This window comes from Pseudorca crassidens, chromosome 8, assembly GCF_039906515.1.
Source record: "Pseudorca crassidens isolate mPseCra1 chromosome 8, mPseCra1.hap1, whole genome shotgun sequence".
NCBI classification, from domain to species: domain Eukaryota; kingdom Metazoa; phylum Chordata; class Mammalia; order Artiodactyla; family Delphinidae; genus Pseudorca; species Pseudorca crassidens.
The window spans coordinates 51468313-51484044 of record NC_090303.1 but is presented as its reverse complement, the minus strand read 5'-3'; the positions used below and the strand labels follow the sequence as shown (position 1 = coordinate 51484044).

Genomic DNA, 15732 nt, shown 5'->3' with positions numbered 1-15732 from the left:
ACAGCTAAAAATAAATTAAAAAAAAAAAAAAAAAAACTCATCTCAGTTATGAACTCCCCCTAAAAGACCCTGATAATTTCCCATACCACCCTCAATTTAGTGTATGTGCTCCTATCACACCCTGTACATACTTCTAGGAGAACATATCCTACCTACCTCCTAGTTGTGTCATCCTGGACAAATTACATAATCTTTGAATTTCCGTTTACTCACCTGTAAAACCAGGAGAATATCTGCATGTAGAGTACAAAGCAACCCCTAGCCCCGAAAGGGCAGTCAACACATGGTAGCTACCATTATGACTATCAGTCTTCCGTACTAACATTGTACTTGTTTACTTTTATTTCCTCTCCAAGACTCTGAGAATATAGACTGTGCACAGAAATATTTGTCAAATGAACAAAGCAAGAGTAAATCTGTACAATTCAGCAATTTCTAATAAGTGGAGGAGAATGAAAAGGCCCCAAAGACTAATGATGAATTCGTAGAATTTTCACACTGCTCTGACTCTACTGATTTTGCTAATACAGAGCAACATTAGAATGCTACCAGAGGCCTCAAAAGCAACACATTACATAGCACATATTCTGTTCTCTAAAGAGAGCAGATTTACTACGAAGACTGGAAATGCTGTCTGATAAAGGACAAGGGCCTGCAGCCAGCGAATGAACGCGTTACGTTACCATGTGCGAGCCTCCGGCTCTGCACAGCCTCAGGACTGTGCTCGTGTTCTGGAAGAGCAGGCAGGCCAACAACGAGATCCAGGTCATCCAACAGGACAACAGAAGGCTGCCGCCACACCGCCTCTGAGAAAGCTGCCTCTAGGGCTTTCTGTATGTTTTCAAGCCTTTTTCCTTAACACAGAAGATATGAAATAGTTTTATTGTTATTTGAGGGCTGGGAAAGGTCAGGCTGCCATTGAAAGCATTAGAAAAGCTCAATATTGATTTGACTATGAAAATTCAATCAATACAGTATTTTGTTATATATATATACCAATCACTAAAATCCGTTAATCACTAACATGGTTTAAATAATACAGCCTCAAAGGACTAAGTACTGAATTTTATAAAACTGAAAAAAGGAATATGCTACTATAATTTCTATACATATGTATTTATTTATCCTTGCCTCATTCCACGGAGAACTTCAGATGGCTTACAACAAAACAGTAAAATAAAAGCAGGATGTGGGAAAATATAAATGAAAGCAGGGGATCACAAGTCAGATAAAATCAAACACAAAGGTAGCCACCTAGAGATCCTAGAATTGCTATATTTGAATCATTAATTTGGCTTCAATCATCCTGGTGAATTACAACTTAATTTTCAAAGAACAGAGAACATACCAATTCATAAACCAATATAAAGAGTTCCTGTTACTTAGTTCTCAAACAAAATTTTCACATGAGGCTTCAAGCAAGACTCTAAAGAGATGGACAATGTCTCTGAAACCACATTTATAGAATATGAAGTAATGGGTTTTCAAAGGCCATTTCTTAGTTTCCTATCATATACTATATTAAAAAGCAGAATATAATGACTAGCTGGGACTATATGGTAGTGGTAGCCAAGGGGGGAAAAATTAACTACTCAGTAAAATATTTCTGATTTTTAAAAAACTGAATAGATAATATAAATGTCAAAGATTTTCAAAAGTACAAGTGTACAGCTGACCCAGGAACAACATGGGTTTGAGCTGTGCAAGTCCACTTATATGTGGGTTTTTCCAGCAGTAAATACCACAGTGCTGTACCACCCAAGGCTGGCTGCGGACACAGAGGGACCACGTATACAGAGGGCTGTGACTCTAAGTTACACAAAGGGCTTTCGTTGCATAGAGGCTGGCACCCCAACACTCACACTGTTCAAGGGTCAGCTGTATGTGATAAACTGTAAGTCTCCTCTTTGCTGTCCCTAGTCACCCACTTTCCCTCCCCTGAAGCAGCCACCCTACATGTTTCCCAAAGCAAGTCAGAGGTAACCTATACCCATTAGAGTATATTCTAGATACTAACTTTTTCAGAGTGGTGTAAGTTGGAATTTTCAGGAATATAGTCTACAAAGAGTTTTGGCTAGGAAAAAAAAAAAGGCCTCCATCAAATATGGAGAGTTTTAAAATTTTTATTAGAAACACTAAAAACATTCGAAAGCCAGATTTAAAATTTCTAAGTAATTTTAATGACTAAATGACCAACAGAAAAGTTAAAGATTAGGTATTTGTATTTATTAGATTACCAGCATTAAATAGTAACATTTCTTTCTACCAGAAAAAAGATTTATGTAGAGTATTACCATATTCATACCTCGTAAAGCTTTACAGTCAACTATTTCCACATGGGCATCCAATAAGTTAAATGCTTCTTTACAGACTGCCTTCGCTAAAGTTGATTTTCCACTCCCCTAGAAAATAATTGCTTAAATTAGAACTCTCAATATATTCAGTCACAGAAATAGCCTCTGTCACTGTGATAACCACCAAGATTCAGCCTCATCAATCAAGTATATACTACACAATGTTATATAACAATTACATCTCAATACGGCTGGGAAAAAAAGAAAATCCACATCCCTGATTATAAAATAACATTTAAAAAATACGAAATAATTGTAAATACTTAGTAGAGAAAGGTAAAAAAAAAAAAATCTGTAATAGGGTCTTCCCTGGTGGTGCAGTGGTTGAGAGTCCTCCTGCCAATGCAGGGGACACGGGTTCGTGCCCCGGTCAAGGAAGATCCCACATGCCGCGGAGCGGCTGGGCCCGTGAGCCATGGCCGCTGAGCCTGCGCGTCCGGAGCCTGTGCTCCGCAGCGGGAGAGGCCACAGCAGTGAGAGGCCCACGTACCACACAAAAAATAAATAAAAAATTTTTTAAAAATCTGTAATCGTCCCACATCACAGAATTACTGTCAACTGTTTTGCTGTATCATCCTTCCAGACACTCCACACACATTTTATGTAAATTTAAGAACATGGGATTACAGTACTCCTGAGGGTTTATAATAAATCATTGTCCTCTTTATCAACAGATACAGAGCTGCATCAGCTCCCTAGCACAATACCACTGTGAGGATGTACTGGACCATAATGTGTTTATCAAAACCCTTCCTGCTGTATATTTATGCTACTCCCACTTTTAACTATTGTAAGTAAAGCTAAAATAAATATCCATACATATATGTTTACTTATTTGTCAGATTATACCTTCAGAATAAATTTCTAGAAGTGTAATTACTACATCAAAAGGTATACATATTTAAATTTTGCTAAACATTGCTATAAGTGCCCCTTAGAAGACTGAACACTGTTAGGTTTTTTTTTGGATTCTGTGTTCATTTTATTTTTTATAGCATCTTTATTGGAGTATAATTGCTTTACAATGCTGTGTTAGTTTCTGCTTTTTAACAAAGTGAATCAGCTATATGTATACATATATCCCCATATCTCTTCCCTCTTGCATCTCCCTCCCTTACACCCTCCCTATCCCACCCCTCTAGGTGGTCACAAAACACCGAGCTGATCTCCCTGTGCTATGCGGCTGCTTCCCACTAGCTATTTATTTTACATTTGGTAGTGTATATATGTCCATGACACTCTCTCACTTGGTTCCAGCTTACCCTTCCCCCTCCCCATGTCCTCAAGTCCATTCTCTATGTCTGCCACTGTTAGGTTTTTATAATTCTTTTTTTTTTTTTTTTTTTTTGCGGTATACGGGCCTCTCACTGTTGTGGCCTCTCCCTTTGTGGAGCAGAGGCTCCGGACACGCAGGCACAGCGGCCATGGCTCACGGGCACAGCCGCTCCGCAGCATGTGGGATCTTCCCAGACTGGAGCACGAACCCGTGTCCCCTGCATCGGCAGGCGGACTCTCAACCACTGCGCCACTAGGGAAGCCCTATAATTCTTTTAATATAGGTTTCCTCCCTCAATCTACTACTATTTCTTTCCTTTTTCTCCCCCTAATAAATTTATTTATTTTTGGCTGCGTTGGGTCTTCGTTGCTGCGTGTGGGCTTTCTCTAGTTGCAGCAAGGAGGGGCTACTCTTCATTGTGGTGCATAGGCTTCCCACTGTGGTGGCTTCTCTTGTTGCAAAGCAGGGGCTCTAGGCATGCAGGCTTCAGTAGTTGTGCAATGCGGGCTTAGTAGTTGTGGCTCACGGGCTCTAGAGCGCAGACTCAGTAGTTGTGGTGCACAGGCTTAGTTGCTCTGTGGCATGTGGGATCTTCCTGGACTAGGGCTTGAACCCGTGTCCCCTGCATTGGCAGGTGGATTCTTAACCACTGTGCCACCAGGGAAGTCCAATCTACTACTATTTCTTACCATTGTTGCTTTGTCTAGCTTTAACACCCCTGTACCAGCTGTAATATTTTGCTTTTCATTACTGTGAACTGGAAAAAACAGCCAAGCTTATTGTGCAAAGTCTGAAATTTAGCAGGCATTCAACAATACTACCATCATTATAGTTTACAGAATTGCATTTATAATTAAAGTCACTGGACCCCAAAGAATAAAGAAATTAGGGGTGCTGGTGTATAGGCCCCACCTGTCACTTTTTGCTGAATCAGAGGGCCTTTTCTCTCACTCAAAGTAATTCACATTTGTATAGCACCTTTCATATATATTATTTCTCTTAAGTGAGGTTAATCCTAAAAGGCAGGTTAAGAAGCTGAAAACTGCCTGAGGTTACAGCCAGTAACTATATAACAAAGGTGGGACTCAAATTCAGGTCTTCTACTTGCTCTATTAATCACGCTACCTCTATGTAAGAAGGAGGAACTCTGGTTTCTGCATCAGTAGGATATTGTTTTTCAAAATAAATATTCTACCACGATGATATATTTTGAAATTTGACACAGGTCATCTAGAAAACATGTAGAGTAGTTGCTGTATTTTACCAGCCTTGCATACCTGGAATAAATCCTACTTGATTGTGGTATATAATTCTTTTAATATATTGGTTGATTTGATTTGCTCATCTCTTGTTGATGATTTTTGCATCTATTTTCATGAGAGATATTAGTCTGTAGTTTTCTTGTAATGCCTCTGTCTGGTTTTGTTATTAGGTAATGCTGGCCTCACAGAATGAGTTAGGAAGTATTTCCTCTGCTTCTATCCTCTGAAAGAGACTGTAGAGAATTGGTATAATTTCTTCCTTGAGGGTTTGGTAGAATTCACCAGTGAACCCATCTGGGCCTGGTGCTTTCTGTTTTGGAAAGTTATTAATTACTGATTCAACTACTTTAATAGATATAGGCCTTTTTATATTGTCCATATCTTCTTCTGTGAGTTCTGGCAGACTCCTTGTGTCTTTCAAGGAATTGGTCTATTCATCTAGGTTATCAAATTTTTAGGCACAGAGTTGTTTATTACTATTACTACTTTATTATCCTTTTAATGTCCATGGGATCTGTATTGATATCCACTTTTTCATTTCTTATATTAGTAATTTGTATCCTCTTTTTTTTTTCTTAGCCTGGATAGAGGCTTATCAATTTTACTGACCTTTTCAAAGAACCAGCTTTTGGTTTCACTGATTTTCTCTACTGATTTCCTGTTTTCCATTCATTGATTTCTGCTCTAATTCTTATTATTTCTTTTCTTCTGCTTACACAGGATTTAATTTGTTCTTCTTTTTCTAGCTTCCTAAAGTGAAAACTTAGATTATTGGAGTAGTTGCTATATTTTAAGTAAGAATCAAAAGAGAGCAACTGGGATAGTAAGAGGAAAAAAAAGTTATGATACTAGAGTTAAAAGTGAATAGAAATGAAAAAGCCTTATAATTTTGAATTGAAAAAAAGCACGAAGACTCACAAAGACCACACCGTAGCCCTGGAAAAAATATGCATTGGTAGAGAATAAAACCGTAAGCCCCTTAAAAGGGCAGGGAAGCTCTCGCAAGACTGACAAAGATTAAAACAAGAGAAGATACAAATCACCAATAACAGGAAATGGGACATCACAACAGATTCTGCATCTATTACCAGCACAGTAAGAGAATGCTACAAACAACTTTATGCTCAAATACTTGACCAGTTCCTCAAAAACTACAAACTACCAAATGCCTGCCAAAATGAAACAGACAATTAAGGACTTTGAATTTATAATGAATTTATAAAGAAATCTCTAGGCCCAGATGGTTTCAGTGGAGATGTTACAAAACATTTTAAAGAATTAACATCAATTTTATACAATCTCTTCCAAAGAACAGAACAGGAGGGAATACTTTTCCACTTACTTTACGAGGCCAGTATTACCCTGAGAGCAAATCCAGACAAATGCAGTACAAAAACAGAAAACTATAGGCTAATATTGCTCATGAACTTACATGCAAAAATCCTCAACAGAATATTAGCAAACAGAACCCAGGAATGTGTGGGTTGGCCAAAAAGTTCATTTGGGTTTTTCCATAAGATATTATGGAAAGAATAACAGACCACGACCAAGTGGGATTTATTACAGTTTTGCAAGGCTGGTTGAACATTTGAAAATCAATCAACCTTATTAACACCCTACCAACATCCTAAAAAAGAAAATTCATACAATCATATCAATTGATATAGAAAAAGTGCAGGGAGACTATCGCCTTATTCATCACCACGTTCCCAATATCTAACAGCAGGCACTCAAAAATATTAGTGAATGAATGAATGCTTTCCATATCTGGTATCAACAACCCTATATAACAGATTATCAAAACCCAAAGAGAAGAATTAAAAATTGCTAATTAGTGAAAACGAGCACATTTTAACCACATACCTTTCCTCCCGTGAGTAAAAGGGCTCCGTTTCTAAGTCCTGCCACAAGGGCCATCAGCTGCCGAGACAAAGGGCGTCCTAGGAGGCTATGAGTGATGTGCTCCATGGAGGAGATGCCTAAGGAGTTCACTCCTCTGCAAACATGTAAATTGCATGATAAAACACTGAAACAGGGTAAAATCTAGCTATAAAAAATTCTGAAACTTTTCTTCCCAGGCTACTTAATGAGTTAATAAAAAGAGTAAAATCTTGAGCTTCCCTGGTGGTGCAGTGGTTGAGAGTCCACCTGCCGATGCAGGGGACATGGGTTCGTGCCCCGGTCTGGGAAGATCCCACATGCCGCAGACAGGATAGGCCCGTGAGCCATGGCCGCTAGGCCTGCGCATCTGGAGCCTGTGCTCCGCAACGGGAGAGGCCACATCAGTGAGAGGCCCACGTACCGCCAAAAAAAAAAAAAAAAAAAGTAAAATCTTAAAAATGATCTCTTACTTGAAAGTAAAATGAATTAATGCCAAATCTGAGTCACAGATTTTAAAACTATTTTTATTACTTTCAAACATGTGCAGTAACTAAAAGTTTTGTCCTAATAGGACTCCTTAAGGAATTTGTCTTAATGCATACAAATATCCCCCTGAAAATGATTTCTGGTTTGTCATCCAACATTATCATAAATGGGTGTTTTTAAAGTGTTAGCATACTTGAAGACTTATTTCCTCTTAAATGTCATTTTTGAAATCCAGTTTCAATCTGTAGATTATATAAATATGAACTTTGACCTACTTCCTGACTCTGACTGCCAGTTTATTTCTGAAAATAAATATCATAAATTCCTAAAATTAGTCTGAACTGAAGAGATTTTACTTTATACTTGAATATTATGCCACATTTAAGCATTGTTACTTTATAGTTTAATCCTTTTACTAAAATATTTATAGACTATACTATTGCAGGAAATCAAATCACTACTACTATATCTACTAAAGGCCTCTGTGAAGAATTCTAAGAAGTAATGTTTATGTGAGATTATATTGTATTAAGAGCTAAAGAAATTGAGGAGGTTCTTTTCAGGTTTGTTTGTCTTAAAGTTGAGGAAAACACTAATAACCCCAATCGGTACATCAATAAGATAGTGAAGGAATAACTTAATTTGAAATATTTTTAAACATTCAACTAATGTTTTTAGATTTAACTTTTAAAATTAATTTATTAATTTTAAAGGATTATTGTTTTATTCAAGCATGTATGATCCAGGTCATATCTAGTTGGCTCTCTTTTCACAAATCAACTCTCAAAGTAAAATTTCTAATAAGTTTCAGACTTTTAGTTATCTAAGAAGAGAAGGCAAATTACTAAGCCAGGTGTGAAAACAGAAACAATCCTTGAAAAAAATATTTACTACTGCATTAGTAAGACTACTCAATGATATTAACATCTAATTTAACATTTACACATAAAAGCCCTGGAAGAGATAATGTCAAATGTGTCTAAACATGGTAGTTTGGCCATAACTTCTTACCCCAAGCAGTTCAGCTTTAAAAAAGGAAGAATAAAGTCAATCTCCTCACTGTTTTCTTCTTTTACCATAGGATCCAGAAGGACCTATAGTAGCAAGGAAAAATCAATTTTACATTTCAAAGTTATGCCTTTTGCCTGTTTTTCTTGGGTCCCAGGAAACTGAATTGCTGATTCTGTTACACCAGAGAGAAAAGATATATTGTACACGCAAGATTATAACTTAAAATAGCCCTAACAATAATAATTTACTCATCCAAGGAATATAAATATTTACAGTTAACAAGCAGTAAAGAATGTCATCTTCTTAATACAGTTTACAGATGTATCTTTATTTGCAATTTTGATTTCTGTCACATTTATTTCTTTTCACAATCTTACATTTGTATCTTCTCTGAATGGTATTCCTTAAATTATATTTCAAAAGTAGACAAATAATGTCTAATTTCAAACCACCGAAATTCTAAATGACTAGAGAATCTTTAATTTATTAAGGATAAGAGTGAATATCCTAACCAAAACACAATATTCTAAAAGGAGCACTTTAAAAATATTTCTGGAAGAGAAGTGATCTGATAATATTTGTGAAGAGTTGAGAAATAAAGAACCGACAAAACAACATGGGTTGTGCAGCAAAACTGCAAATAAAAATATGAATTAAAAAAATTAAACCCCTAAGCTAAGTTTTCATTTATTTCAGTACTAAAAGATTTTAAAATCATGATCCACTTGCCAGTTAACACGATCAATTCTATTCTTAAAACTTAATTGTGTGGAGGCATCAATTTCAAATTTAGGATAAATCAACAATTTGTTTAGATAAGTTAAAGAGATTATAGAATAAAATATTTTAAGTCAAGTTATTCCTTACTCTTACCATTCAAGTTTCTAATACACTTTAGGATGCAATGTAACAGGTAAATTCATACTTTAGAATCAATCACATGTGAAAATATTATTTCATTAAATATTCAATAGTATGTCATTACTTGTATTGTCATCTTCTGTAGCAGATTGGTACTCAACAGAAAAAGAGTTTCTTCTTTTTCCTTTTCCCAAGAATGAACTATATTCAGAGAAAACTCCTTCAACCCTATTAAAAGGAAGGTAATAAATGTAGTTAGTACTAAAGCTGAGATGAAATAATTTAAAATTTAAATTTATTTAAATTTAAACAGAGGCATTCTTTGATACGTAATATCTACTGTTTAATTATCATTATTAGGTTTCCTGTTCATACATATCACAAGTTGGAAAAACAATGAAATTTTTCTGACTTTAATAGAAAAAATATTGAAATAACAAATAAAATATACTCACCATCTTTCATTTCCAACTTAATATATTCTTCCTCTGATACTATCAGAGGAAGTGTGGTAGTAGTAGACTGCTGTAGCCATGAATAGAACACAGTTTTTATGTCTTCTTCACTTATGTCTTTAAGCTGCCAGAGGAAAGGAAAGAACAGTAATGATATTCTAATACATGAACTTAACCTTAACATTCTTATTTTAACACCTTATCTTGCCAATAAATGATGTTCACAGGCACAGATTTGGGATTTGACATTACAGTACGAGTACAGCACAGCCTGAAGAAACATTTACACAAGTGGCAAAGTTTTAAATGCTCCTTTTCTCTATGCCCAGTGATACACACACCATAATCTAGCTCACTTGATAACCATTCCAGCCCCATTCTCCCTTGCCTCCCTCTACTGTAGAGCAAACGCTACAGTGGGAGAGCAAACTCCTCTACTCCCAGCTTGGAACTGTGTGTGCATGCATCTGGCTGCACTCTGGCCAATGCTTTACAATCAGCAATCCATGGGAAAGCCTTCTCTTCCTAATTAAAAGGTAGAGAAACCTTGCAAGGAGAAGAATTCTGCTTTGTGCCTTTCCTTCTGCTGCCAAGAATGCAGACGTGATACCTATTACTACTGCAAATGTCTTGCATCTAAGAGGAGGAGAGGCAAAGGCTAAAGATGGCAGAAGAAAAAGACCAAAGGAGCCTAGATCCTTGGTTACATGGTTTAACCCCGTTGAGCTCCTCCAAACTTCTTTGCGCATGAGAAAAATAAACTTTTTATATGTTAGTGTCACTTTTTTTTTCCTGTTAATATGGCCGATGTACTCAACAAGTAGAGTGTTAATAAACTGTTCAAAAGGTATTAAGAAATTCTGAGAAAAACACTGCTAATTTTTGATGCTTTTAGATTAACATTGTTTTAAAAATCTATTTGAAATTAAAAAGGGAATAACAAAAATTCTTAAATGAAAGATAATATCTGCCTAGGAAAATAAACCTCTATTCTACCATTTCTCAACTGGTCCATTTCTGTTATCTCTCTTTATTCAGAGTCAAGCTTAGATCCACTGATTAAGCTCAGTTGAGAATATGTTTACCACCAAAAGCAACCTAAGCTAAGAAAAGGCATCATTTTCCCATTCTTAAAAATCACAGAAATAGTCAGTTACTTCTTTGAATATTATTGTGCAATGGGATTAAAGACCTAAAGGAAGTCATAAAATGAAAATGAAAACTATTTAAAATCAAGACTTTTAGGATCAGAAAGCAACTCATAGTTCCTCTAGAATCAAACATCCTTAAGTCCTAAGTGATATGATCAGCCGAGAGAGACCTTCCAAGGTCATAAAGCTTACACTAAAGTATGCAACTCAGGACAGGAAAGAAATTCGGTAGTAATATTCCATTCCTGACACCAGAAAAAAACAAAAAAACAATGAGCAGTGGCTAATTATTTTTGTACATAAGACCTAAATTTTGAAAAAAAACCCCACCAAGATCAATAACCGAGGTAAAAGCAGAGCTCCTGTAAACTTAAAAAAGAAAACTTAAAAAAAGTCAAGAGCCATGGTAGTTCCCTGTTCCAAAGACTTTTATAATATGGTCTACATGTTTAAAGATTTCTTAAGAATATCAAGGTAATATATATAGAAAGCAAAATATCTGACTTTGAAAATCCTGCAGTTATCAAGACAATGTTAAATTTCCTTCACATATTTTTAAAAAAGATACTGAGCAACTAGACAGAGACAAGATGGTGGAACAGAAGAACTTGACCTCACCTTCCTCTCAAGGAAACACCCAAATCACAACTGTTATATAACCATCTACAAAAAAGACTAGAACCTACCAAATAAGATATTCTATACCCAAAGATAAAGAAGAAGCCACAACGAGATGGTAGGAGGAGTGCTTTTGCAATATACTCAAGTCCCATACCCGCCGGGTAGGTGAGCCACAAACTGGAAAATAATTATATTGCAGAGGTTCTCCCACAGGAGTGAGAGTTCGGAGCCCCATGTCAGGCTGCCCAGCCTGGGGGTCTGGCATTGGGAGGAGGAGCCACCAGAGTACTTGGCTTTGAAGGCCAGTGGGGCTTAAGTGCAGGAGCTCCACAGGACTGGGGGAAACAGAGACTCTACTCTTGGAGGGTGCACACAAGGTTTCACATGCACTGGGACCCAGAGCAAAACAGTGATGCCATGGGAACCTGGGCCAGACCCACCTGCGGGTCTTAGAGAGTTTCCTGGGGAGGTGGGGGGTTGGCTGTGGCTCACTGTGGGGGCAAGGACACTGGTGGCAGAGGCCCCAGGGAATGTTCATGGCATGAGCTCTCCCAGAGGTCACCTTTTGGCACTGAGACCTGGCCTCACCCAACAGCCTGCAGGCTCCACTGCTGGGACGCCTCAGGCCAAACAACCAACAGGGTGGGAACACAGCCCCACCCATGAGCAGAGAGGCTGCCTAAAGTCTTCCTGAGCCCACAGCCATCTCTAAACACACCTCTTGACACAGCCCTGCTCACTAGAGGCACAAAATCCAGCTCCACCCACCAGGGGGCAGGCACTAGTCCCTCCCACCAGGAAGCCTGCAGAAGCCCCTGGACCAACCTCACCCAGCAGGGGGCAGACACCAGAAACAAGAAGAACTACAATCCTGTAGCCTGAGGAACAGAGACCACAAACACAGAACATTAGAAAATATGACACAGCAGAGAAATCTGTTCCAGACAAAGGAAAAAGATAAAACCCCAGAAGAACAACTAAGTGAAGTGGAGATAGGCAATATACCTGAAAAAGAATTCAGAGTAATAATAGTAAAGAAGATCCAAAAACTCGAAAAAAGAATAGAGGCACAGACTGAGAGGGTACAAGAAATGATTAACAAAGAGCTAGAAGCTTGAAAAAACAGATGTACAATACAATAACTGAAATGAAAAATACACTGGAAAGAATCAATAGCAGAATAAATGGGGCAGAAGAATGAACAAGTGAGCTGGAAGACAGATTGGAGGAAATCACTGCCACGGAGCAGAATAAAGAAAAAAGAATGAAGAGAAATTAGGACAGTCTAAGGGACCTCTGGGACAACATTAAAAGCACCAACATTCACATTATAGGGGTCCCAGAAGGAGAAGAGAGAAAGGGCCTGAGAAAATATTTGAAGAGATAATAGCTGAAAACTTCCTTAACTAATGGGAAAGGAAACACTCACTCAAGTCCACAAAGCACAGAGAGTCCCAGGCAGAATAAACCCAAGCAGGAACACACTGAGACACATGTTAATCAAACTGACAAAATTTAAAGACAAAGAGAAAATAATAAAAGCAACAAGGGGAAAGCAACAAATAACATACAAGGGCATCCTCATAAGGTTATTAGCTGATTTTTCAGCAGAAACTCTATAGGCCAGAAGGCAGTGGCACAATATATTTAAAATGATGAAAGGGAAAAACGTACAACCAAGAACATTCTACCTAGCAAGGCTCTTGTTCAGATTCGACGGAGAAATCAAAAGCTTTACAGACAAGCAAAAGCTTAGAGAATTCAGCAACACCAAATCAGCTTTACAACAAATGCTCAAGGAACTTCTCTAGATGGAAAAGAAAAGGCCACAACTAGAAACAAGAAAATTATAAATAGGATAGCTCAAAGGTAAAGGCAAACATAGAGCAAAGGTAGGAAATCATCCACATACAAACAGGATACCAAAACCAGCAATCATGAGAAGAGGAGAGCACAAATGCAGCATATTGAAAATACATTTGAAGTTAAGAGAGCAGCAACTGAAAACAATCTCGTATATATATACACTGCTATATCAAAACCTCATGGGAGGGCTTCCCTGGTGGCGCAGTGGATGAGAGTCCGCCTGACGATGCAGGGGACATGGGTTCGTGCCCCAGTCGGGGAAGATCCCACATGCTGCCAAGCGGTTAGGCCCATGAGCCATGGCCGCTGAGCCTGCACATCCGGAGCCTGTGCTCCGCAACGGGAGAGGCCACAACAGTGAGAGGCCCGCATATCGCAAACAACAACAACCAACAACAACAAAAAACCCTCATGGGAACTGCAAACCAAAAATCTACAATAGATACGCACAAAAAAAGAAAAACCAATCCAAACACAACACTAAAGATAGCTATCAAATCACACGAGAACAAAAGAGGAAAGGAAGAAAAAAGACCTACAAAAACAAATCCAAAACAATTAACAAAATGGCAATAAGGACATACATATTGACAATTACCTTAAATGTATTGATAAATGGATTAAATGCTCCAACCAAAAGACACAGACTGGCTGAATGGATACAAATACAAGACCTGTATATATGCTGTCTACAAGAGACCCACTTCAGATCTAGGGACACATAGACTGAAAGTGAGGGGACGGAAAAAGGCATTCCATGCAAATGGAAATCAAAAGAAAGCTGAAGTAGTAATACTCGTATCAGACAAGATAGACGTTAAAATAAAGAATGTTACAAGAGACAAAGAAGGACACTACATTAATGATCAAGGGATCAATCCAAGAAGAAGATATAACAATTGTAATTATATATGCACCCAACACAGAAGCACCTCAATACATACGGCAAATAATAATAGCCATAAAAGGAGAAATCGACAGTACCACAATAATAGTGAGGAACTTTAACAACCCACTTTCATCAATGGACAGATCATCCAGACACAAAATCAATACGGAAACACAGCCCTTAAATGCCACATTAGACCAGATGGACTTAATTGATATTTATAGACCTTCCATCCAAAAGCAGCAGAATACACAATCTTTTCAAGTGTACATGGAACATTCTCCAGGATTGAGCACATGCTGGGACACAAAGCAAGGCTCAGTAAATTTAAGAAAATTGAAATCATATCAAGCATCTTTTCCACCACAATGCTATGAGATTAGAAGTTCACTACAAGAAAATAACTGTAAAAAACACAAACACATGGAGGCTAAACAATATGCTACTAAACAACCAATGGATCACTGAAAAAAAATCAAAGAGGAAATCAAAAAATACCTAGAGACAAATGAAAAAAAAAGCATGACAATCCAAAACCTATGGGAGGCAGCAAAAGCAGTTCTAAGAGGGAAGTTTATGGCAATACAATCCTACCTTGGAAACAAGAAAAATCTCAAATAAACTACCTAACGTGACACCTAAAGCAGCTAGAGAAAGAACAACAAACAAAACCCAAAGTCAGTAGAAGGAAAAAAACCATAAAGAGCAGAGCAGAAGTAAGTGAAATAGAGACAAAGAAAACAACAGAAAAGATCAATGAAACTAAAACTGGTTCTTTGAAAAGATAAACAAAAATGATAAATCTTTAGTCAGACTCATCAAGAAAAAAAAGGAGGGCTCAAATCAATAAAATTAGAAATAAAAAAAAGTTACAATGGACACCACAGCAATACAAAGGATTGTAAGAGACTACCACAAGCAACTATACACCAATAAAATGGACAACCTAGAAGAAATGGACAAATTCTTAGACAGGTACAATCTTCTAAGACTGAACCAGGAAGAAACAGAAAATATGAACACACCAACCACAAGCACTGAAATTTAAACTGTGATTTTAAAACTTCCAACAAACAAAAGTTGAGGACCAGATGGCTTCACAGGCAAATTCTATCAAACATTTAGAAAAGAGTTAACACTTATCCTTCTGAAACTATTCCAAAAGGTTGCAGAGGAAGGAACATTCCCAAACTCATTCTATGAGGCCACCATCACCCTCATACCAAAACCAAAGATATCACAAAAAAATAAAATTTCAGGTTAATATCACTGATGAACACAGATGCAATAGTCCTCTACAAAACACTAGCAAACTGAATTCAACAATACATTAAAAGGATCATACACCATGATCAAGTGGGATTTATCTCAGGGATGTAAGGATTTTTCAATATCCACAAATCAATTAGTGTGACAGACCACATTAACAAATTGAAAAATAAAAAACATATGATCATCTCAATGGAGGCAAAAAAGCTTTTGACAAAATTCAACACCCATGTATGATAAAAACTCTCCAAAAAGTGGGCACAGAGGGAACCTACCTCAAAATAATAAAAGCTATATATGACAAACCCACAGCTAACATCGTCATCAATGGTGAAAAGCTGAAAGCATTT

At 37.3% G+C, this 15732-nt stretch overlaps 1 protein-coding gene across 1 annotated transcript in view; it reads right to left on the bottom strand.

Annotated features, from left to right (window-relative positions):
• PEX1 (peroxisomal biogenesis factor 1) overlaps positions 1 to 15732 on the bottom strand; it is an 80206-nt gene that overhangs the window by 44430 nt on the left and 20044 nt on the right. Inside the window, exons 7-12 of the mRNA XM_067746416.1 lie at positions 9587 to 9710; positions 9256 to 9359; positions 8271 to 8353; positions 6756 to 6888; positions 2306 to 2402; positions 684 to 854 (exon numbers count right to left, since the gene is read on the bottom strand). Of these exons, the coding sequence (XP_067602517.1) occupies positions 684 to 854; positions 2306 to 2402; positions 6756 to 6888; positions 8271 to 8353; positions 9256 to 9359; positions 9587 to 9710 (712 nt within the window). The remainder of the gene's footprint in view (positions 1 to 683; positions 855 to 2305; positions 2403 to 6755; positions 6889 to 8270; positions 8354 to 9255; positions 9360 to 9586; positions 9711 to 15732) is intronic.